Below are 23,602 nucleotides of genomic sequence, written 5' to 3' on the forward strand. Positions count from 1 at the left end.
GCATACAAATATGACATAGTCACTTGGAACATCAGGGGACTGGGGACTCCGGGCAAAAGGTCCAGGGTGCATGCACGACTCAAACGCCATGGCACACATATTGCAATACTACAAGAGACTCACCTGCGGGACCCAGACCTGCAGGATCTACGCAGTAAATGGGGAGTTCAGATTGTGGGCACATCCTATTCAACCTTCGCGAGGGGGGTACTTATATGGATAGCAGGGAATGTCCCTTTTATCCAAACATCGCACAAGATAGATCACGAGGGCAGATATGTGGTAGTGGAGGGTAAGCTGGACGGCAGACAATTGTCAATCATAGGGGTATACGCTCCCAATAGCGCACTGCCTGAGTTCCTGAGCATACTCACTCCAGCGTTACTAACGAACCCTGAAACACCCGCCATATGGGGAGGTGACTTCAATTGCACGCCAGATCCAGCATTGGACAGGTCAAATCCCCCCACAGATTCAATAGTCATCAGACACCCCAGCCGCCCATTATCGATATGGGCTAGTAACATGAGCCTTCATGACATATGGCGCATGAAACACCCACGACACAGGGAATATTCATTTTATTCAGCACCACATAAGGTACACACCAGGATAGACTTGATGTGGGGCACCCAGGAGATCTGCACAGGGACCAGTAGAATAGAATACCTAGCCAAGACATTGTCAGATCATTCACCGCTTAAAATAGTTTTGGACTGGGGCAGGAAGCGCCAGGCTATCCCAACGTGGAGGCTACAAGCGGAAGCCTTACACGACCCTGCGTTCACAGACTCACTGAGAACAGCGCTGAAACAGTATTGGGTATTAAACACTGGCACCACAAAATCAAGAGCAATGGAGTGGGATGCACACAAAGTGGTGATCCGTGGACATTGTATTTCCACTACATGGGGGGGTGAGGCGCACACTCCATGCAGAGGTTAGCAAGCTGGAGAAGAAACTAAGAGCACTAGAAAACGCAGTTGCCCGCAATGCAACGCCATACACGGCCCTGAAGGAAATGCGCGCGGAACATGCAAAGGCTGATGCTACATTACGCCTTCACGATCACAAACACCACGTGGCTAGGCTACAATCGGAGGGCGACAGATCTGGTAGGCTGCTCGCATGGCTGCTGCGGGAGGACCGGCGGTGCTCTCCGATCGGGGCGATAGGAACAGGCGCAGGTGCAATAGCTACTACACAGGTAAAAATAAATGATGCGTTTAGGGAATATTATACACAATTATACACCAAAAGCACATCATGTACCATCCAACAACTTGAGTCCTTTTTAGCAGATTCTCCCCTACCCCAACTAATGCATGTCGACAGAGAGACACTGGAAGCCCCCATCACATTAGGGGAACTTAATAAGGCTCTTGAACAACTACCCAGGAATAAAGCCCCAGGGACAGATGGCCTGCCGTCGGAATACTACTCCACTTTCGCGGCGCACCTTAACACACATCTCCTAAAAACGTTTGAAGAAGCAGGCACCAATGGTATCCTGCCTCCCTCAATGAGAGAGGCAATGATAGTGGTCCTTCCAAAGCAGGGGCGTGACCCCACTGACGTCAGGTCTTACAGACCTCTCTCATTGTTGAACCTAGACTGCAAGATACTAGGCAAAATCCTGGCTAACAGACTAGCTCCCTACATGCATATCTTGGTACACGATGACCAGAATGGATTCATCCCGAAACGTAACACCTTCCTAAATATTCGGAGGCTGCTCAGTGTGATGGGTGACACTCCCCTGACCGCACTCGAGGAGGTGGTAATATCGCTCGACATAGAAAAAGCGTTTGATACATTAGAATGGGACTTCCTGTTTGCCACTATGCAGTTACTGGGTATCGGCCCAAAATTCACAAACTGGGTACGCATTCTGTACACTGCCCCACAGGCTAGGGTGAAGACGGGAGGAGAAATATCAGAAAGCTTTCCGATTAACAGGGGAACAAGACAGGGCTGCCCCCTCTCCCCCCTCCTATTTGCCTTAGCGATGGAACCACTAGCTGCACGCGTCCGGGCCAAAAAAGAAGAATGGGGGGTGTCAAGGAACGACACTCTCCACTCCATATCACTATACGCAGATGATGCCCTGATATACATACGCAGAGCGGAGGAGTCGCTGCCCCCAGTGATGTCGCTGCTGTCTGAGTTCGGAAGGGTATCTGGTCTAATAGTTAATTGGGGGAAATCCTGCATATTCCCACTAACCAGCTGGGCTCCTGCGAGGCAAGAAAGTGCCCCACCAGGCCACCTTAAATGGTGCTTCAACACATTTAAATACTTAGGAATCAACGTATACCACAGGGCGGAAGATTTAAGGGATGGAAATCTGGGGAAAGCGGTGTCCTCTATTAAGAGCTCACTACGCTTCTGGAATAAATTACCTCTCTCCCCACTGGGTAAAGTAGCTATAGCAAACATGCTGATATTACCCAGACTGCTGTACTATTTTGCGGCCCTACCAATCATTATCCCCAAAAGCTTTTTCGTCGGCTTGAATTCCATCCTGCTACAACTGGTTTGGGGAAAGGGCAGAAGGCGAGTTGCACTTACCACGCTACATCATCCGGTAGCAATGGGTGGACTGGGCGCCCCAAACTTTGAGCTCTATTCTGCGGCCGCACAGCTGCAGTGGATCTTAAATTGGCTCCACAGACCTAGCTCGGCAGAAACTATATGGTTACAATCCCAACTCCAAGGCGCTCCCATACTAGCTTGGCTGCTGGATAAGCAGACTAAAAGCACATGCACAAACCCGCTGATGATAGTGGCACACACATACTGGAAGAAGTATATCCAAAAAGGAGTTAAAAAACTACCCTACTCACCACTCCTCCCGCTGGATAGGCTCCCCGGGTGGGTGGAAGCTGGCTCATATTCACCTACAACCTGGTCAGACGCGGGTATTGGTGTAGTAGGAGACTGTTTCGAGGAAGGGAAATTAATGACTTTCGAAGCTATACAGGCCCTTACAGAGATCAATCCGGGGCATTTCTTGGCATATCACGCGATATGCCATGCAATCAGGAAAACGTGGGCATCTGGCGACGCAGAGCCTGATATCTCAGTTACCTTGCACCACATGCTGAACTGGGACCCCCAAGGAAAAGCAGTCTCAAACCTTTATAAACTTCTGAATCGTCCCCCAGAAGACAACTTGCAGAAAGCTAGGGAGAGGTGGAACATCGTACTGCCTAATCTGCTCTCAGGGACAGATTGGCCAAAAGCTCTGTGTCACACACGTGAGGTTTCAAGAAACCCCAGATTCCGATATACACAGTTCAATTATCTACATCAGACATACCTGGCGCCAGCCAGGATTAAACGCATGTTCCCCGGATCGGATCCAGCCTGTCCCAGATGTAAAACACCAGCAGCACAGTTCTATCACATGGTCTGGGAGTGCCCGCGGTTAAGGGGGGAGTGGGAGGGGGCGGTCACAGCCTTAGCGGAAATCACGGGGCTCAATCTGGACACGAATCCCAAATCCTGTCTACTCGGATTAAGGACAAGGACGAAAAGAAATAAACACTTGCACAGGTTTGTAGATCTAGCGTATGTAATGTACAAAAGATTGATAGCAATGAACTGGAAGGCTTGCAACGCGCCTGACTTAAAAGTCTGGCTTGCTCTTACGTTACGTTGGGCTCGAGCTGAGCATCAGGTATTAACAAAGTTAACCCGTAGGGGACTGCGGCAGGCGGGCTGCGAGACCTGGGGCGTCTTAGTGTCTAGGCTAGAAGCCAAAAACGATGAAAGACCCCCCTGAATTACAGATAGCTGCATCCACCTGGAAGGCCGCGGGCCCTGCCCCCGGCAGAAAGGCAATACTACACTTGGGGACGCACACACACCCATCATCAATGCCTCGCCAACACTGACAGCTTAGTAGCCCATCCCCCCATGCAAGCACGCCACAGCATCAAAAGGCCTGCATAATCAATTAATAGACACCTGCGCTAAAACCTACAGTGCCATAACCCTCCGCCTTGACCCCCCCCCCCTGTCTCCTCTGCTCCCCGACCTAGCCCGTGTGGTCACGTGGGCCCCTGTCGCTAGTGGTAATAGAATCATATTGCAACTGAAAGCTTTGCCCTACGTGGCGGCGACCTCGGTAGTGATGGGCAGAATCAGCGGACCGGGAAGTGCACACAAGTTCTTAGCTGTTTGATATATACATTTACCATTAATATGGGAGAGCCAGACGATAGACTGTAACCAATGATAATTTGTTATCAATGACTATGTGTGCCAGAAAATGTATGGCTCTCGTCTTGAAAAATCAATAAAAACATGTTTAAAAAAATAAAAAATAAATAAAAATAATATATATATATATATATATATATATATATATATATATACATTTATCTAGCTATATATATACATATACATATATATATACATATATATATATATATATATATATATATATATATATATACACACTATGATGTGACAATCCTATTCTGAACAAAAGCAAATGAAATATATAAGAGTTAGTATATCATTTGGGTTCTTCAATAGTGAATAATCTCTATTATTGAGTTAATAATTAGTGCAGATCAATCCCTATGGAGAACCCCTGTTGACAATATGAGAGAGATGCTCAGGTTCACGTAGGGTTATGCGGACTCCCCACCCTTTTTTCTGCATATATCATACCACCAGTGGAGCACATTTCCTTTACATATGTATGTACTGCATGATTTTAAGTACCTGTTTCAGGATTTAAATCAATGAAGACTTTTGGATTGCCAGTTATTAAAACAATCACAACTTGCTTCAGGGAGGAGTGTAAGGTGCTCTGATAACCATTAATTTGGCCTCTTATCTCTGTATATGGTAATTATATAGCATTAATTTAATTGAAAGGCAGAAGAGTACCACACAGGGCCAAAGGCAAAGACATAGTGAACCTGTGATGATGTAGCTGGTATCTAACAGTAAAAGTGGACTATTCCTACATCATGATTCAGTAGAGTTAAACAAGATAAGTCTTCAGCTTGTTCCTAAGTAAGAGCTGATTTGGGACAGTTCTGATGGATACAGAGATGTGATTCTAGATTCTAGTTACCTAGGTGGAGTACGTATTTTGCCTTTTTTTGCATTGCTGTGTCTCCAGTCTGATGATGTCCCAGGAGCACCTGGAAATGGTAAACTGGTAAGCCAGGGACTCAAGGATGTGGGTTATGATGGCTTTGTATATGAGACAGATAATCTTTTAATATAGTGTGGATTGGCCTGGGGCTTGGGCCTGTTTTGAGAGCTAATGGGAGAATCCCTGGAGAGAGGAAGGCATTAAGGATGGTGAGTAGTGGTGAGAGAGCTTCTTAAAAAAGTGGGATGAGAGTAACACATCATCTTCTTGGTAGTGACTTTAAGGGAATTGAAGGTGGCAGCAAAGTCTTTGAAAGATCTGGGTGTGAGGGATGACCTTTGTGGAATATAGTGGGAGGCATGGGCATCAGAGGAGAAACAGGTTTAGAGTTGGCTTTATTATGTTTTCTGTATTTTTTGTTGAAGAAGCTATAAATGGCATTGGACTGCCTATTCATTGTGGTATAGGACGGTTCAGCAGGGGTGTGATGCAGTGCTTTTAAAACGTGTTCTGGTTCTGCTACCAGGTACACTGCCTAAGCACAAACTAAATTCCTATCGTGATCAATGGATCAATCTTATTAACCTTTAGTGTTGAAGGAAATTTTATATGAATCAAAAATATTGTTGCTGACAATTAATTTGCAAATATGCCAAATCACCATTCATCAATGTAATTCATTGTTCATTGGCTTTCGAGACCATTGGATTGCATATACATTTAGAGTACTATCCTCAATAACAGGGTAATTTTGGAGCTGTATACATAGCCATAGAATAGCAGTAATTTCATGCCTTAGCTGAATGTCATCAAATGTTCTAGGGTAACCTTTGTTTTTCTACAATTTGTGCACCTGTTTCTTTGCCAAGCACCATTTCCCCTCTGCTAATCTGCATCTAAGATCACTAAATAGCATCACTGAATGACACTAGAGACATTTTAATAGGTTATTTTGTGGGTGATGGAATAGTGTGGCCCTTACAAATATTTGGACTTGAAACACCTGGCCAGAAAGCTATTTGCAAATTATGTACTCAAAATGTCGGATTCCAGAGCAATACTACTTCTGCACTGAATCGTTTAAATTTATAGTGCTCAATCTGAGTTGAGAGTATTTTTAGGACTACTGATTACAGACCTGATTAGAGGAAATCGAACATTTTCTTTTTAAGGAAGTGTAAATCAAACATCATTGTAAGACTACCTTGACTATTTGGATGTTCATTGATATGCTGGTAGGGTGAGAACCAATGACAACAAAGGTCTGAATTTGCCCCATATCAGGTATGAGTAGTTTACCCTATCATACTGTTTGTCTTTGTAGTACAATAGTTGGGCATTTGTAGTTCACAATATAAATGAAAGATAACCACCCCCATGTTGAAGAAAATAATCAGAAATAGGTACTCACACCTTACACGAGAAACCTTTTGTGAAACTCCAATATGTGTAGTGGTACAAAAAGTCTTAATGTAATTAATATTGTAGATGGCTGCATTGGCACATGGAAGAACCCATAGGGGGCTGGATTACTCAAATTGCCCTATGACTGCAGCGCGCTTTTGAGTTTATTTTCCACTTAAAGAGTTATTTGGTATTTCAGAGGACTCTTCACTGTCCATCTTGTAATATTCATTACAAAGGGACCGTGCAAGCAAAGGAATACCTTTGCACATATGTTTGTATGATATTACAGATACAGGCATGCAGGTCAAAAAACATGGAGGAATGCACAAGCTGTGCCCAACGCAGGAGGCAACACATAGATAGTGCGCTCCCTCAGGTTTGCTGATAGGGAGACACAAAGGCCTCGGGTCTACTTTCTTTTAACCTTTAAAGGCAGGCTAGGTGATTTTTTTGCAAGGGGTCCTCCATATGTAATATTCAATGCAGTGGTCAGTAAGTATGGGAATGCACTTGCTCGCATGCACCACTCTACAGATGCAGGCAGACAAGCAAAATGACTCTGGAGGGACATGCAGACTGTGTGCCACAATGGAAGCAGAGCACAGATAGAGTGCCCCTTCAGTGTTGCTTGTGAGGGGCACAAGGGCCTCTGGGACACCTGTTCTTTCAAGGCAGGCCTAGGAACATGTTCTTTCTGCAGACGGATTCTTCATCTGTTATTCTCATTGCACAGGACTCATGCAAGAAAGAGAATGGCTTTTCTCATACTCTTGTACCATGTTGCAGATACACGTATGCAGGCGAAATATCCTGGAGTGACATGCAAACTGTACACCATACCAGAGTTAGGGAATAGATAGTGTACCCACTCTGGTGTACTTAATGAGGGGGCAGAAAAGGCCTCAGGGACGTTACTTCTTTCGACATCAGGCTGAGGCGGCCGCAGTAGAAAGGCTGACAATGGAACAAGTTCTACGCTCAGTGTCTGTGCAGGTGCTCTGTCATTCGGTGGACCATAAATGGCCCCACAAAGGTGGGCCCAATGTTTGATGCAAAATTAGTCTTTTGGGCCTTTCAGGCCCTTCATCAAGGGAGACATGGTTACCAATTTAAACTGGATCTTTATCTCATACCTGTTACTTTCCTCTTGTTCATCAGGGTGCCCATGTTAATTAAATTGCTGAATTCATTATGATGCGTGTTTCTATATGGGCAGATAACGTAACAACAAAGAAATATTCTGATCCAGATCCATGGATTGCTTTGGGTATCAATGCATGACATCTGCATAATCAAGGACTCCTCTCCTTGAGGATTGTGCAAGATGAGACAGTTCATGGATACATTGAACAACACTGAAAGCAATATGGATCCGTGGTGAACACTACATTTCAGGAGCTTATGGTGTTTTTTGCTTGACAGATACTTAAAAAGCATAAATCATCTAGATCAAGTGTAATGTCTTAATTAAATCCTTAAATGGCATCCTATGCACTGCCGCTGATAGGTTGCAGTGGACAAGGAAGTTAAAACATTTTAATTGTACATCAGTACCTGAAGGAAACTTTTATATTGTTCAACATTGAGACAGCATTGCGCTTTGCATGTGAGCGTTTTGAATAATTATGTCTCTTGTAAAATGGAAACAAACTCCCATGCTAATGCAATGCCATCATTAATATCACCCTCGCTGTGCTTAAATAATCTTTCAAATATTCTGCAGTTACTTGGCGAAAGCATACCTTTTCCCAAATATAAAGTGATCTAATTGGAAATACCTAGCTATAAAACATAACAATGTTCTTAATTTTTTTTTATAATTCTGAATGATAGGCATGAAGTGGGAAGTATTAATCAGAAGTATCAGTTTAAGAATGATAAATCATGATGATTAGTTGTGTTGCCTTCTATGTAAACAAGCAACTACCTAAACCAAGCTTGAGCCCTATAGTAGTCGGGTCTTCCCCACTTTTCTTCGATCTGTCATTCAAAAAGAAAAGCCTATTCTGATTACACATAGAAATGCTATGAGGGTCAACCCAGCCTGATGCTCAGGGTGACATCCCTCAGCCTATTTATTTTAATTATATTTCTAGTATTATGTAGCAAGAACTTGGTTCTAGGGCATCGGGGCACTTTACATAAGCACCAGATTGCATTAAACTTTTATTTTGCTTTATAGGCATCCGACTTTTAAAGGGATGTGGCTGGAATCAAAGGATGTTGAGGTATCGTCGGGAATCCAACCTGGTTTCCCAGATACACAGTGGGCTGCTCAGACGGTTATGCCGTACCTCTTCCACTGCCCATCAATACCTTCCAAAATAATTTAGTGTCCTTATCAAATAAAGATAATGACCTATCCGGCTAACTATATTGTTTTGTTACAATTAATTATAATTGAATTATTTAATGATATTACTATCTGGGAACATTACTCACAAAGGACAAAAACACTTGTTTCTCTAGAGAAGAATGATTATTCTGTAATTCTAACACAGCTAATGCCGTTACCATCGGCAAAGCATTATTAAGCGCAGGTAAACAGGCATTGAACCAATTAAACAATTTTGGAACTGTATAAATATTATAATTTGTTGTGTTTAAATATCTACCAAATAGTTAAAGAATTAATTTTGTTTTACAAAGCCTGGATAAATATTTTAAAAGCGTAGTTCAACTGGAAAACGATGGGGAAAAAAGAAAAAACACATTGGCAATGAACAAAGAAAAAGTATAATGGAAAAAAATGAAATATCTAGGATAGTAGCTAGAACACCAATGAAGGATATGGTCACACAGGGGCTTAGCTTTAGGGCGGGTGTAACACCCACCTAATAAATGTTTTCTGTAGTAAATATTTGGGTAAAGGTTCTTTAATTCGGGTACAGTCAGGTGTTTGTCGGATTTCACTTGGGATTTTTACATACACATGCAGACAAAAAGAACAAAAACATACCCACTCTCGTCTCTGTTTTAAAAGCCTTAAAAATTACTATTTAAATTTTTTTTGAGTTACACTTACCCCTCACAATCCACATTCCTCTCGCTTCCTACTGCTCCTCAAGGGCCCCTCCTGCCCCGCTTCGTGTATAATCCTGTCACACTGCATGTATGGAAAAATCATTTATGCGTTACGCACCCCTGCTGTGCCGGCGCTGAATTAAGCTGCTTGTGCCACCTCAGGCATCCTTGCACCACACTGCAAAGGTGTCTGCGTTGAGGGGATAGATTGTTTATCTGCAGGAAGATGTCCCTTCCTGTACATAAACAATCTATAATGGAGACTTGGCACTTCTATGTGTGCTGCAAAATGCCAAAGCGTCAATTTTGGAATGATTGTTTATGTGCATGAAGGGACACCTCCCTGCACATAAACAATCATCCATGGCATGCTGCTTCTATCTGTGCTGCAAAATATAATAAAAGCATTCCTCCTCGTTTTGCCATGCTAATGCCACCCCTGGGGTGGCGTTAGTTTTTGGCACTGCCACAGATTTATGATTTCTCGTAAGCAAATCTGTGGCAGCATCAAAAACAGTGGGTGTTGCAGTGGAACCCCATTTCAACACCAATTGCATGCCCCTCTGACGCAGAAAACTGTGTCAGAGGGGCACAATTGCACAAAAAGTGGCGTTACACCTCCTTGTAAATATGGAGCAGTAGTTAGCGCAACCAGAGCATCACAAACAGTGCCCCATAGTATTTAACAATGTACATTGAACACAGGCCCTTCTTCCCCAACTTCAGAGAGCTTTTTGCAATCTTTGTACTATGCGTGTGTGTAATCAAGACAAAATAGGACTCTTGGACTAAGCCTTGTGGCAGTCTGTAGAACGTCATCTTTGAATTTAGGTTTTATGATTACTGACCTGTGTGGGTCATCAGGTGACAGCTTAGAAGAGAGGAGCCTGGGCGAATTGCAAAGTTTCTTTAAATGTCCCCCCAAGATACAATGTTTTCTTACTCCATTTCTCCAGACATAGCTCCACACTGCTATTTCAAATTCCCAGTGGTTGCAACTAGGATGATACTTAATTGTTGAGGTCTGTGGCTTCTCTTTCTAGAATCACTACACTACCTCTGTGAGCCTGCAACCAAACCACCTTGCATAGATAAGTTTGCTTTCATTAAGTTAAACTTGGTACTAAAATTACTATTAATGTGGCACTTCATGCATCTCTTGTAAAGTGCATTGCCTTAATGATAGCCCCGGTAAAGCACCTCTTGGACTCAATAGCATCTTCAGGTGTGTTACGGACCAGATGGGCAGGTCATAACCTGCCTCGACCTTTTGTTTGAGAAGGTACAAATAGGCTTAGTATTTCGACTTTCAAATATTCCTTGCATTTGGCTACAAGTCTGAGTTCCTGTTACTCAGTGTAAAACCCTAACTATTTAGCTTAGTTCCTGGCCTGATTGTGGAATTGAATTAGGTAGCTGGGTAGCAGAACCAAAGTCCATCCTGCTGGAGGGTGTTAAACTTCTGAACCGAGAAATATTTAAGAAACCCAGCATGCTTCTGCCTTCAGGCAAGTTTCAGCCCAACAGAACAGCTCATGATCACTAGTTTAACAATGCTAGAAAGAGCGTGAGTTAACCACATTTTACCTTTGGGCCAACTTATACCTATCTGAAGTCCCATGATAAGAAACATATAGGGACATATTTACACAGAAGTGGTGCAGCGCTGCGCCAAAATTGGCAGTGCCACAATGGGTGACTTCTGAAACGCAGGGATGCACCGCATTTACACAAATATGGCATACCTCTGTGTTTCCCCTAGAGCTGGCGCACCAACACAGGCATCCTTGCACCATAGTGCGTGGTGTCTGCATTGAAGGGAATGATTGTTTATGTGCAGGAAGTTATCCTTTCTTACATATAAGCAATCTACAATGGTAATTTGTTACTTCTATGTATGCTGCAGAACGTAGCACACATAGAAGTAGCAAATCATCATTAATGAATGATTGTTCATGTGCAGAAAGGAAAACCTTCCTGCACATGAACAATCATTCATGGCATTTTGCTATTTTTATGTGTGCTGCAGAATGCAGCACACATAGACGTAACAAATCCTTTCTGCACATAAACAATCAATCCCTTCAACACAGGCTAAATGTGGCTTAGGAATGCCTTGTAAATATGGCAAAAGGCACAGCACCACCAGAGCGCCACAAAATGTGATGCTCCGGTGGTACCCCATGGTTATAATAATTATCTTGTGGCCTAAATTGAAGAGTGTTTACATAGCAAATGTCGCAGCTATATTGGATAGCCATCAAATGTTAGTCATTGCATAACAATATTTGCACATATTAATCATCTATTAGATCAATAATGTCTTTAAACAGGACCATATTGCATTTGAAGTTTTTGCAAAGGACCCATTTTAGTCTGGTTGATGTGCCTATCTTTATTACCACCACTCCTTGTGAGCCAGTTTACAGTCCTAGGCCTTTCAAGGCAGATGGCTGCCAGACAGTGTTCCAGCTTTCAGTTGAGAATGATCGTCCAGCTCTCAGTGTGCAGGAGCCAGCATTTAAACATTCAGGTTCACTTTTGTCATCTTTGCCCAGTCCAGTTCTCTACGTTTAGACTTAGTCACTTTTTTTGGGCTTGAATTCCTCCACTGGGACAAGGTTGCAGGCTGTAGCCAAAGTGGAATCTGCAAGATTGGATACCCTCTCCTCGAGGTCCCACTGAAACAGATTTGCCATTTTAGAAAAGCTCATAACATGTAAAACCTGAATCTTCAGCGCAGTGGAGCTAGAAAATGTCTGAGACCAGATGGTTAAGAATTTTAGGAGGAGTACACATTAACACAGACAAGAGTCCCAGGACCTCAGGGACTGAACTTATAGATCAAGACTCACTGCATCAGAAACCACCAGCAGGGTCTGGAGAAAGTCCAGTTGGAACTGGGCAGCTGGGCTCTTCAGGAAAAGGCTACTTGAAGCGTGTGGCCCTGCAGCCTACCAGTAAGACAGTCAACTGAACCTTGGAGTCCACTTTTTTGCCATGGGTACAAGTGGGCACAGGTATGGTCCTTTTCTTCTGCCACAGGTTCAGAGAGTCTCCAACCATTTTTAATCTCTAACCCTTTATAGCGATCCTTAGGAACTCCAAGAGCCCATTCCACATGTACTCTGATCATACCTAAATATACCTGACGTTTCTATTCCTAGATGACATAAACATCCTATCCAATACCTTGACCAGAATTCAATCATGGATGTCAAATCACCACCTCAAACTAGACCCTGTGAAAACAGAATTCCTTCTTATGTCTCTGGATAAAGCCAGTCCTTTAGTCCAAGATTGGATGGATCTCCTCCCCACATTGGGGGACCACCCCCCGCTTTTTTAGCATGCAACATTACTATGATTCTCCCTCAACCCCCGAGTCATATTGCCACCATGACAAGAGCGCTCACTTCCAGCTAAGGCTATTATGGGACATCAGGCAACTCAGCCCAGAATAATACCTAAAATAAGTTGTGAAGGTTATAGTTCATTCCAGACTTGGGTACTCCTCTCAGGGATCCCCAGAGTTCACCTTGGTCCACTCAAAGCAGTTCTACATTCTGCAGCACACTTTGTGATCAATTAAATGAAACTTGATCACATCACTCCTATGCTGTTAGCCTTCCAGTAGCTCCCATTTGAGGCGAGAATCCAATTTAAAACCACCTGCACCACTTACAAAGCATTGCACTCAACCTTGCCCAGGCACCTAACTGATAAACGTCAACTTGGTTCCTAAAAGGGAGTTAAGAAATGCTCCATCTCTCCTCCTTGAGCCTCCCACCTTCAAATCATCATTCATGAATCAATCATTCTCCGATACTGGCACATGAATTTAGAACTACCTCCAACATTCCACATGACGACATGCCATGCTATCTTGAAAAAAGATCTTTAAGCTGTTCTCTTTGAAACACACTTGGTTTAAGTTTCTCCTGCCTACACTTGCTCTCAAATTTGTACTTTAATTTGAATGTTCTTGCATTTAAAAATTACCCATGCACCAACTGTACACTTATCTCTCACTTTCTTCTAATTTCCAGTTTTTCATTCCAAAAGACTGCATCTACGATCCCTTCTTGATGTGATTGTTTGGTATTGGTTCTTCTGTAAACTAATTTGATGCCATTGGGTCAAGTCAGTGGTATATAAAATCACAAATATAAATAAATAATTAAATAAATACCCCATGTGCGTGGCTTTTGTTCCCTCTGCAGCTTACTGCTTTCAGATGTTTTAATCTTTTGGTGCCTTTTGATTTAACATCTATAATTTTATCTTATTTTCCATATTAGTTAACCTGGCACTCACCCAGAGCATTTCTCAACATGTACATATAATTTACTAGCTTTTGCGCTTATCGCTGTCTTTGATCATTTTGTTTTTACTGCCACTGCTACATTTTCCAAAATAAAAACTCAAATATTGGGTACTTGTATTTCTGTCCACTTTTTATGTGCAGGCTGTAGCTAACCAGACAGCTGTGAAACTACCCAAGAGTGTCAAAAGCATCATGGACACTTGGACTCTCCAGATGGGCTTCCCAGTTGTAACAGTAAACACCAGCAGTGGCCTGATCACCCAGAAACACTTTCTACTGGATTCTGATTCAAAAGTCAGCCGCCCCTCAACATTTAAGTATGTATACCCAGCAACTGCAAGAATATTAAGAGATTGAGTCGCAAGGACATAGTCTAGAGCAGATAAGAGATTTTTTAAATGTACAAGGTTTGCCATATTCTGTTTTCAAAATATCAGTATTGAAGCTAACCTGAAAATGCATAGAACATCTATAGTTGCACATGTGGAAATCTTTGTGTGTTTCACTTGGGAATCTCCTAACTTAATTAAATGCAAAACCTGGTGAATAAGGTATAAATCAGTTGAGTTAATTCAGTATGCTACAAACATATCCTAACTTGCTCGACTGTCATTATTTTCTGAGTTCCGTGTATATGCATGAGAAAAGAGAGAATCTTTATCATGTTATTCTACATGGGATCCTGCAAATGTTTAAAAATCTGTCTTTAACTTTCTTCCTTATTGGAGTAGACTTGTGATGCACCTAGTTGCTGTTAATAAAAACTACTAAAATGTAACAATCAGTTCTACAGCCCTGGTAACCCTTTTACCACCCTTGCCCTGGATGCCACTGGTACCAATTACTAGGGACTTACAAGAGTGGTAAAGTCCTTGCCAATTGGCCTGTGCAATTTTAAGGTATAGTTTAGGGAAAGAGCATTGGAGCTGAGGTGCGGTTAGCAGGCCTCAGCACACTTACATGTCAAAAGCAACAGCATCAAGGAGCAAAAGGGGGGGGGGAGTGACCATCCAAAAAAAGCACTTTACAACAGTAATTAAGAAATGAAAACAGTTTATGGCAGAAATAGTGTGAAGGATTTTTGCCATTGCAAGAAAGTTAAGTGAAATGGGCATACAATCAGGATATATGTCTTAGTTCAGTTTGTAATATTTTCTTTTGGCTCTAATGCTATTCCTAACTTATGTCCAAGGCCACTGAACTAAATTGTGTGGCAAAAAAATTACTCAGTGGAATGTGGCACATTTTGAGTTAGTATTGCGTCGTTATTTTTACACATTAACACTGACCTGGAAAAGGTTAACCTGCTTCTAGGGTTTTACACTGCCAAGATAATATACTAGGCTAATTCACCTGCTGCAGAGATGTCCCTGCAATATGTGACTTCACAAGTTCAAATCTTGCTACTCAGTCTTCCAAATCTGCCTTTTCTGCATGGCCACCCCAGATTTTGTTGCATTTTTATGGAAACGAATTTGCTGGCTTATGTACTCTGTACACCTTAGCCCTACTAAGCAAGAACAAAGTGGCTGGACTCCACTTTTAAACATGGTTAATTTGACTTAATACTAAGTGACACATTTACCTTGCCTATAAGTCTTTACCCTATGGCCAAGAAAATGCACCCAGGGCATGGAAGATAAATGTCACTTGTGGACAGTAGCACCTATTGTGTGATCTACAATCTGGACCTGCAAAACATCTACCTTTGTGACATGCCATTGTAACCCCACTGCTGCAATATAAAGCCTAAAGTGGAACCTGATAAAAAAAAATATCCATAGACAAAGATCTCCCTTTTAAATATGAAAAAGTCACTCATATGTAAGCCTTGTAGCATACAAAGTAGGTTGCTTTGTATTTTGAAAGTGGGGACATAAAGAAACTTAATGTCACAATGTCCCTACAATAAAAAGGCCTCAAAAGCTATTTTTACTGAGGCTCACCTGGCTGTCCTATACAGAAAACCAGAGGACAGACTAGAACATTAACACTATCTTGGGCTTGGGACCAACAAGGAAAATAATTAACACTGCTGTCTTGGGTTTGGGACCAACAAGGAAAATAATTAAACCACTATATTTAATAGTTTGTTTAAAAAACAAAAATTCAATTGAATTATGAAGTTGGATTTTTATTAGGTAAAAATGAAAGGTACCTTTCAGAAAGTTAGCCTGCCTAAAACTCCTGTTGACTAATTTGCATTAGTTCTCAAACAGCTGCCCAGTCCATACTTAGCTTTTATTATTGATGTGTGAAATAACTCAGAGGAGTCACACATTAGACCACTTTGGTAGATAGAGCGATCTGAATGGGCAGTTATGACTCCTTTGAGCTCAGCTGGACATCCAGGGTGAGGGCAGCTGCAACTTCTGTTGTCATAACCTACCTGAAAGACCTGTCTGAGGCACATGTAAATATATTGCACCCTTGAAATGGATCAAACAGGGTCAGATCACAAAGTCACTAGCTGCTGAAAGACCTTGATTTGTCCTACCAGAATTCTGTCTCATTTGGTGTGGGTCTAGGACCTGCTTCAGACTGGCTTTTATTGCTAGATATGGGAGGATACTAGTCATTTCCATAACACACTCCCATATTGTTAGAAATGGGGTATTTGGCTGGCAGTCAGGTTGCCCCCTGTCCAAACAAGGACCCTAACTCTAGTAAGGGTAAGTCGCACACAATCCAAATTATCCTGTGCCCACCCTCTGGTAGCTTGGCACTGAGCAGTCAAGCTTAACTTAGAAGGCAATGTGTAAAGTATTTGTGCAATAAATCATACAATACCACAATATAACACCACAAAAATACACCACACAGTGTTTAGAAAAATATATAATATTTATCTGGATAAATGCAGGACAAAAACGATTAAAGATTAAATAAGCAAATGTAGGGATATCACTGAAAGTGATATCAAGTGTCTTTAGAGTTAAAATCTTACTGTAAAAGCAATAAAAAAGTGTCTTAAGTTCTCCTAGAAACAAGTGTCTCTTGCAGGGCAAAGTATCTGGCTTGCGTTGAAAAATCCTTGCAAAGGATCGCAGAGGAGGAGATGCATGGAAAACAGTGAGTGTGCATCATGTTTTCCCCTTCGCACACAGACTTGTGTCATTATTTTCCACGCGGGGAAGACGTTGCATCGATTTCCGGTGCGCGGACTTGGATCCTCTTTGGGTTGCAGGGTTTTCAGACGCCCTGGGGATGATGCATGGAATCCTGGGCTTGTGGAGCGAAGTACCAGGGGCTGCATTGATTGCAGTAGGCGATGCGTGGAATTTTCTTCCGCATGGCAGGCGCTGCATCGATTCCTCTCAGGAAATCGGACAGCGCTGTTCTGAGTCGGGTTGCGGCAATCCAGTAGGGCTGTGCGTCGAAGTTCCAGTCGCATCGCTGGCACTGCGTCGATCTTCTGTCGTGAAGACGGGCTGCGTCATTCCGGACTCGGCGTGCGGTGAATTTTTCACCGCAAGCAGACTGTGCATCGTTCTTGGCAGGCGGTGCGTCGAATTTTCGCCACACTGGGATTACAGCTGCAGGAGAGAAGTCTTTTTGGTCCTGAGACTTCAGGGAACTGGAAGCAAGCTCTAACCAAGCCCTTGGAGAGCACTTCTGCAGCAAAGCAAGAGAGCAGCAAGACAGCAAGGCACAGCAAGGCAGCAGTCCTCTTCAGAAAGCAGTCAAGTGAGCCCTTTGGGCAACCAGGCAGTTCTTCTTGTCAGAGTGCAGGTTCTTGTTCAGGTTTCTTCTCCAGGAAGTGTCTGAGGTGGTAGGGGAGAGGCCCTGTATTTATACCCAAATGTGCCTTTGAAGTGGGGGAGACTTCAAAGAGTGGCTTAGAAGTGCACCAGGTCCCCTTTTAGTTCAATCCTGTCTGCCAGGGTCCCAGTAGGGGGTGTGGCAGTCCTTTGTGTGAGAGCAGGCCCACCACCCTCCCAGCCCAGGAAGACCCATTCAAAATGCAGATGTATGCAAGTGAGGCTGGGTATCCTGTGTTTGGGGTGTGTCTGAGTGAATGCACAAGGAGCTGTCAACTAAACCCAGCCAGACGAGGATTGTAGGGCACACAAAGATTTAAGTGCAGAAAAGTGCTCACTTTCTGAAAATGGCATTTCTAAAATAGTAATATTAAATCCAACTTCACCAGTCAGCAGGATTTTGTATTACCATTCTGGCCATACTAAATATGACCTTCCTAATCCTTTCAGACCACAGCTACCACTCAAACAATGTATGAGGACAGCCCCAATGTTAGCCTATTAAGGGAGCAGGCCTCACAGTAGTGTAAAAACGAATTTAGGAGCTTTACACTACCAGGACGTGTAAACTACACAGGTACCTGTCCTGTCTTTTACCTTCACAGTACACTGCCCTAGGGGTTACCTAGGGCACACCTTAGGGGTGACTTATATGTAGAAAAAGGTGAGTTTTAGGCTTGGCTAGTATTTTTATATGCCAAGTCCAATCGGCAGTGAAACTGCAAACACAGGCCTTGCACTGGCAGGCCTGAGACAAGATTAAGGGGCTACTGAAGTGGGTGGCACAATCAGTGCTGCAGGCCGACTAGTAGCTTTTAATCTACAGGCCCTGGGCATATATTGTGCACTCTACTAGGGACTTATAAGTAAATTAAGTAGCCCAAGTGGGTGTGATCCAATGTTTTCATATTCAAAGGGAGAGAGCATATGCACTTTAGCAGTGGTTAGCAGTGGAAACGTGTGCAGAGTCTAAAAACCAGAAAAACAGTATCTCAACAGTGGAGGGAGGCAGGCAAAAAGTTAGGGGTGACCACCCTAAGGCTGTCACGTCTAACACCTCAGCACCTTCAGCTATCAGAGGCTTAGTAGGAGAGTGGTTAAGCATGTACCACGTCAAGAGCAATACGAGATGAGCAGAGGAAGAGGAATACAAAAGGTGAAGGCAGAGGATCAAGCTTATGAAGGATGAGGATGATGGGAAAGGAAGGTGGTCACATAGCAGGGTAATGAGCAAATGATAAGTGGTGGGGAGGGGCCAGAGAAGGAGAGTGAAGAAACAAGAAGATAGTGGTTGAACAAGAAAGAGGAAAGATGAACAGGGAGGGTGGTAGGTAAAGAAGGGGTGATAGAAACGAGAGAGGCTGGTGTGAGACCAGAAATTTGGAAGAAGAGGAAGCATGCTAGTCATTACTTAGGAGAAACAGTTCATTTTGGAGGCACTCACATGAGCTGGGCATTTCCTCTTTATTCTCTTTAAGGTTCATTCTGCTCAAAAGAGTAGCAAAAAATAGTGGTTGAGAACCTAGGCATCAAATAACAAGTCCAGTCATCAACCTCAGAAGATGTACTTTTAGCAAAGTGGGCAGATAGGGGTAGAAAATGAAACAGGCCCACATCTGTCTGATTTGGTTTTGTTGCTCAGGTTGCCACCTTTGATTGCTCCTCCAATTGTTACCTCACTTATTTAGAAAAAATACACATAACATTAGGTCTTCATAGATCCTATCTGTGCTCATTGGTGTATGCTATATAATCCAGTCCTTAGTCATGCCACTGTTTACAATGTGGAGAGCTACCAGGTAAGAACAGAGAAAGAAATGTGCTAGACTTGATTACTCACACCCATGCAACCACATGAGCAAATGCTCACCCTTCATTCCTTTACTCACACAAACGCATTTTTACCCCATAGGCAGCAGCAGTGAAGGTGAGATTGACAGAAGAGGGTAAGGTGGAGAGCCTAGGTCCAGAGTGAGGTGGAGAGAGAGAAGGGTGAGGTGAAGAGAGGAGGAGGTGAAGCATAGAGATGGATCATAACAGGGAGGAGGCTAAGGCAAGAGGAGGAAAGTGAGAAAAAAGTAGCATGTATGGGGGAGTGAAGGAGGATTGGTTAGAAATACAGGAGGGTGAGCAAGAGTGAGAAGACAAGGAACAGAGACAAGGATGAGGAAGAGAAAGGGGCGAGAAAGAGAGAGTGGAAGGAGAAGGATGAGGTGGAAATATAAGGATGAAGTGGAGGGAAAGTAAATTGACACAGTGAGAGAATGGCGAGGTCAGCATAGAGTGAAGGTAGGATAAGTCAGAAATGGAGGATGTTAAGGTGAGAGAAATATGAGGGTGACGTGGAGAAAGAGGTGCACAGCATAGAAAGGAGTGGATAAGGTGAAGAGAGAGTAGGATGAGGTGAAGAGTGAGGTGTGAAGAAGTAGAGGGTGAGGTAAGCGAGACAGGAGGGTGAGGTTGAGAAAAAGGAGAATAAAATTAGGAAAGAGGAGGGGGAGACAGAGAGAAAATATGGTGATGTGAGAAGAGCAGTAGAGATCAAGACATAGGATTAAAACTCTAGAAATACGGTATTAAAATTAGTAGACAGACCTGGCAATAGGTATTGTATGCAGCTTACAGCCATACAAGACCATTCAGCGTGCCCAGACCTACCTCTCAAAAACCTGGGAAACTCTGGACAACCCGACTCATCTTTATGGTCTGCTCATGCTTCTTCATGATCCTCCCAGATCCCAAATTCGGGGTCCCAGCCCTGTGCCGCCTGCCATGTCACAGCAGCTAGTTGTATATTTGTATTTCAGAACCAAACCTTTTACATGAGGAAGGAGGTTGTTTCTGAATCCAAAAAAATACATTTTTTTCCTGTGTGTGAGGACCACTGATCGTTTTTTCATGCCTACTTTCACCATGTTATGCATGGCGGTTCTGTTTAGGAAAAAGTGCAGGTTGAAAGATTGAAACAGCAGAATCAGAAGCAAGACCGAAGATGGCAGAGCCAGTAGAGTTGTGTCAAACATATTTAAGTTTCACCTCTTCTAAAAGAGATGAGGGGAATCTGCGAGTTTGCTGGGGCTGGAGACCCGTAATTGAACAGTGGGTCCCCCACCCCACCATAGTTTGAGTCAAGATACTAGTATCTCTACACTTTGATCTTAGAGTCTTTGCACAGAGGATTCTACGAAGACTGGAAGATAACTGTGGCAATGGAAGCCAGTATGCAAAAACAGTGAGGAAATAAAGACCAGCCTTTTAATCTGTGGATATAAAATACTTCTGAAAAGGGAAGATACATTTTGAACCATTGTGGAGGCAGAACCATTGTTTGGCCCAAGAGAATCGCTATGAAATGTGAATGCCAATACACATGACCGTAGATTGCAAGTGAGAAGGAGGGTTACAAGGACATTGAAAGGAAGTAGTTCCAACGTGCTGGTGCTTTCGCAGCCCCTGGTTCCGATTTCAGCAAATAAAAAGATGCGAAGAGGGCGCATGTTAAGAATAGGGATTCCGTCCATTAGATCCAGAAGTTTCGAAAATTACTGCTGGTTCATTCACACTGACCCTTCCTAGTTTACCGAGTGTTCAGGTGAAAAATAGACTCCATTTTATGGATATTTATATCCGAGAACGAGACTGCGGTGAAGGATGTAGTCCCTCTGTTGGTAACTGAATAAACAACGGTAGACCTTTGTTTTCCATGTAGTCTTTACCAAAAAAAATGTACAGTCATTGCGACAGATTTACCATACAGAGTAGTACTACTGACAAAGAGCACAGTTATTAAATTTCACTTTACAAAATATCAATATAAACTGCTGCTTTCAATTTAAGGTGAAAGAGCACAATAGATAATGGCTTCATAATTAAAAAAAAATCATTAATCAGATCATGATGATCATCTGAACGGAAAGATTAAAGAAATGTAAGACGTCCGACACTTGCACTCAGTACACCCCAGTGAGGTTTAACAGGTCAGCACTTATTCTTCAGATCGGCCCGAATGGACTCAACAATAGTCAAAAGAACATCACATCTACTTAACAAGTGATGATTTCCACATAAATTTCAATTCAAATGTTTATTAAAATGATTTGTTGCAGGCCTTAATATTCCAAACTCATGCACAATTAAGATACAAAAAATGTAATGCAATTTGCAAACATGTCTATAGCGTGAACCTAGCCAAAATGCAGCAGAGTGCTGTACACAATTAAAGACAAACAAAGTATACTGCAGAGGTATGTGCCCAGAGCAGTGGCCACGTTTGAGATCTGGATTTGGACTTCATGAGTGCAAACTCCTACATTAGGCACAAATAAAAACATTGTGAAGGAGCAAAACACCAATAGTCCAACAGAAGATAAACTCCTGCACATTTTCCTTTAATGCTGGAACATAAAATCAAAACGTGATAAAGACCATCCTGGGGAAACTGCAATTTTCCACCGCAGCAATTTATTTCTAGGTCTGGGCATCCATCTAAATAACACGTGCTCTCTTTGGAACTGCACATTCTTTGCCGTATCGGAATTGAAATAGGCCTCCTCATATTTAACCTTAATAAGTTATTTGGCTATCACCCACGTCTCATACACCATTTCAATCTTGCATCAAGTTATCAATTCTTAAAGTTAGAGATGTGGAGGAATTATTTTCATAGTGCATCTAAGGTAAGCATCGATAAACTATTAGATTTAGACTTCATTAGTTTGGATAAAACAAAGTGTAAACAATGTATGCATAAAATGTAGGCACATATTAGCTTGTGTAAGACAATGTATATAGAAACAATGTAGAAGACTAAGGTAGCGTGAGAAGAATCAAAAGAGACTTCACACTAGTTAACATGGTGCACTTCCAGAGAGACCCTCAGAAATACACCAGTTATGGGGAGATAGCTGTGGAGAGGTTGTTACAACTAATTTGTAGAAGCCTGGGGCCTCATTTGCGAGTCCAGAAGAATCGCTTTAAAACACTTCAAATATGTTTTGACTTCAAACTTTGTTTTGTGAGGTAATGCTTTGATTTATGGTACAAAACCACCATACTTGTGGGTTACAGAAGTCCACAGTGAACAGTAGCATTTACCCAACAGTAGAAATGTATTCCGATCAGATAGCTTTGCCACCTCATCCCATTCTAAGTGTTTTGTTTCTCACAAAAACAGCTTGCTGTGATTTTCCACCAACTGTAGTAGAACTTGAGCAAACCCTTCGAAAGTCTTAGCCTTCATCCCGCTGGACCGCTTCAAGTTCCAAATAAGTGACACCCTGATGGTGTTAGCGCATTTGACCTTAATAAGTAAACTTACAAGGGGACGCGAATAGGTCGACGAACCTTTTGACTCACAATTAAGATGTTCTTATCATAGCTTCAGTACATAATCAATAACCAATACACAATATAAATGATCAACAACAATCAATAACAAGGATTATCAACGGAGTCATGAATAACCATACCTTTTAGTAAGAGTCAGAATATTTATTTCCCTATAATAACAATGCTAAGGTCATGTAGATTAATCTCAAAATCAAATGAAACACATACAGAAACAATACTGGCTGTCCCAAGCGGTGGAAGAAACGTAAATTAATCAAAGCTCGAACTACAACACATTCTAAGGTTACAGTGCAGAATAGTAACAAAGTCAACTGCGTCAAAGTGATTGCATACATTTAAGTTCAGCAGACAAATTCATCTAGCATTACTCCCTCTTAGCGTAACTTCATTCGAGAGGATCCTTAACTAACATCAGATTCGCATCAGCTTGTTGAGCTTCATGCAAAACAATTTATTAGCACTAATTTGGAAAAGCATCTAACTATGGCTCTAGCAAAACGGTGCAGTTGGTACCTAAAAAGGAAAAGCAAATACTCATGATAGTCAGCAGTCCAATTCATAATACCTATCTTCAACGTGGATCAACAAGCATAGTCAGACTTCGTCCTAAGGACA

The 23,602-nt window shown here is 42.5% G+C and overlaps 1 protein-coding gene across 2 annotated transcripts in view; it reads left to right on the forward strand.

Annotated features, from left to right (window-relative positions):
- The window catches only part of LOC138284178 (aminopeptidase Ey-like), a 534,815-nt gene that overhangs the window by 277,316 nt on the left and 233,897 nt on the right, over window positions 1-23,602 (forward strand). For both annotated transcript variants that reach the window (XM_069222674.1, XM_069222675.1), the window contains exon 11: window positions 14,019-14,194. In XM_069222674.1, the coding sequence (XP_069078775.1) occupies window positions 14,019-14,194 (176 nt within the window). The remainder of the gene's footprint in view (window positions 1-14,018; window positions 14,195-23,602) is intronic.

Source organism: Pleurodeles waltl, chromosome 3_1 (genome assembly GCF_031143425.1).
Source record: "Pleurodeles waltl isolate 20211129_DDA chromosome 3_1, aPleWal1.hap1.20221129, whole genome shotgun sequence".
Lineage (NCBI taxonomy): Eukaryota > Metazoa > Chordata > Amphibia > Caudata > Salamandridae > Pleurodeles > Pleurodeles waltl.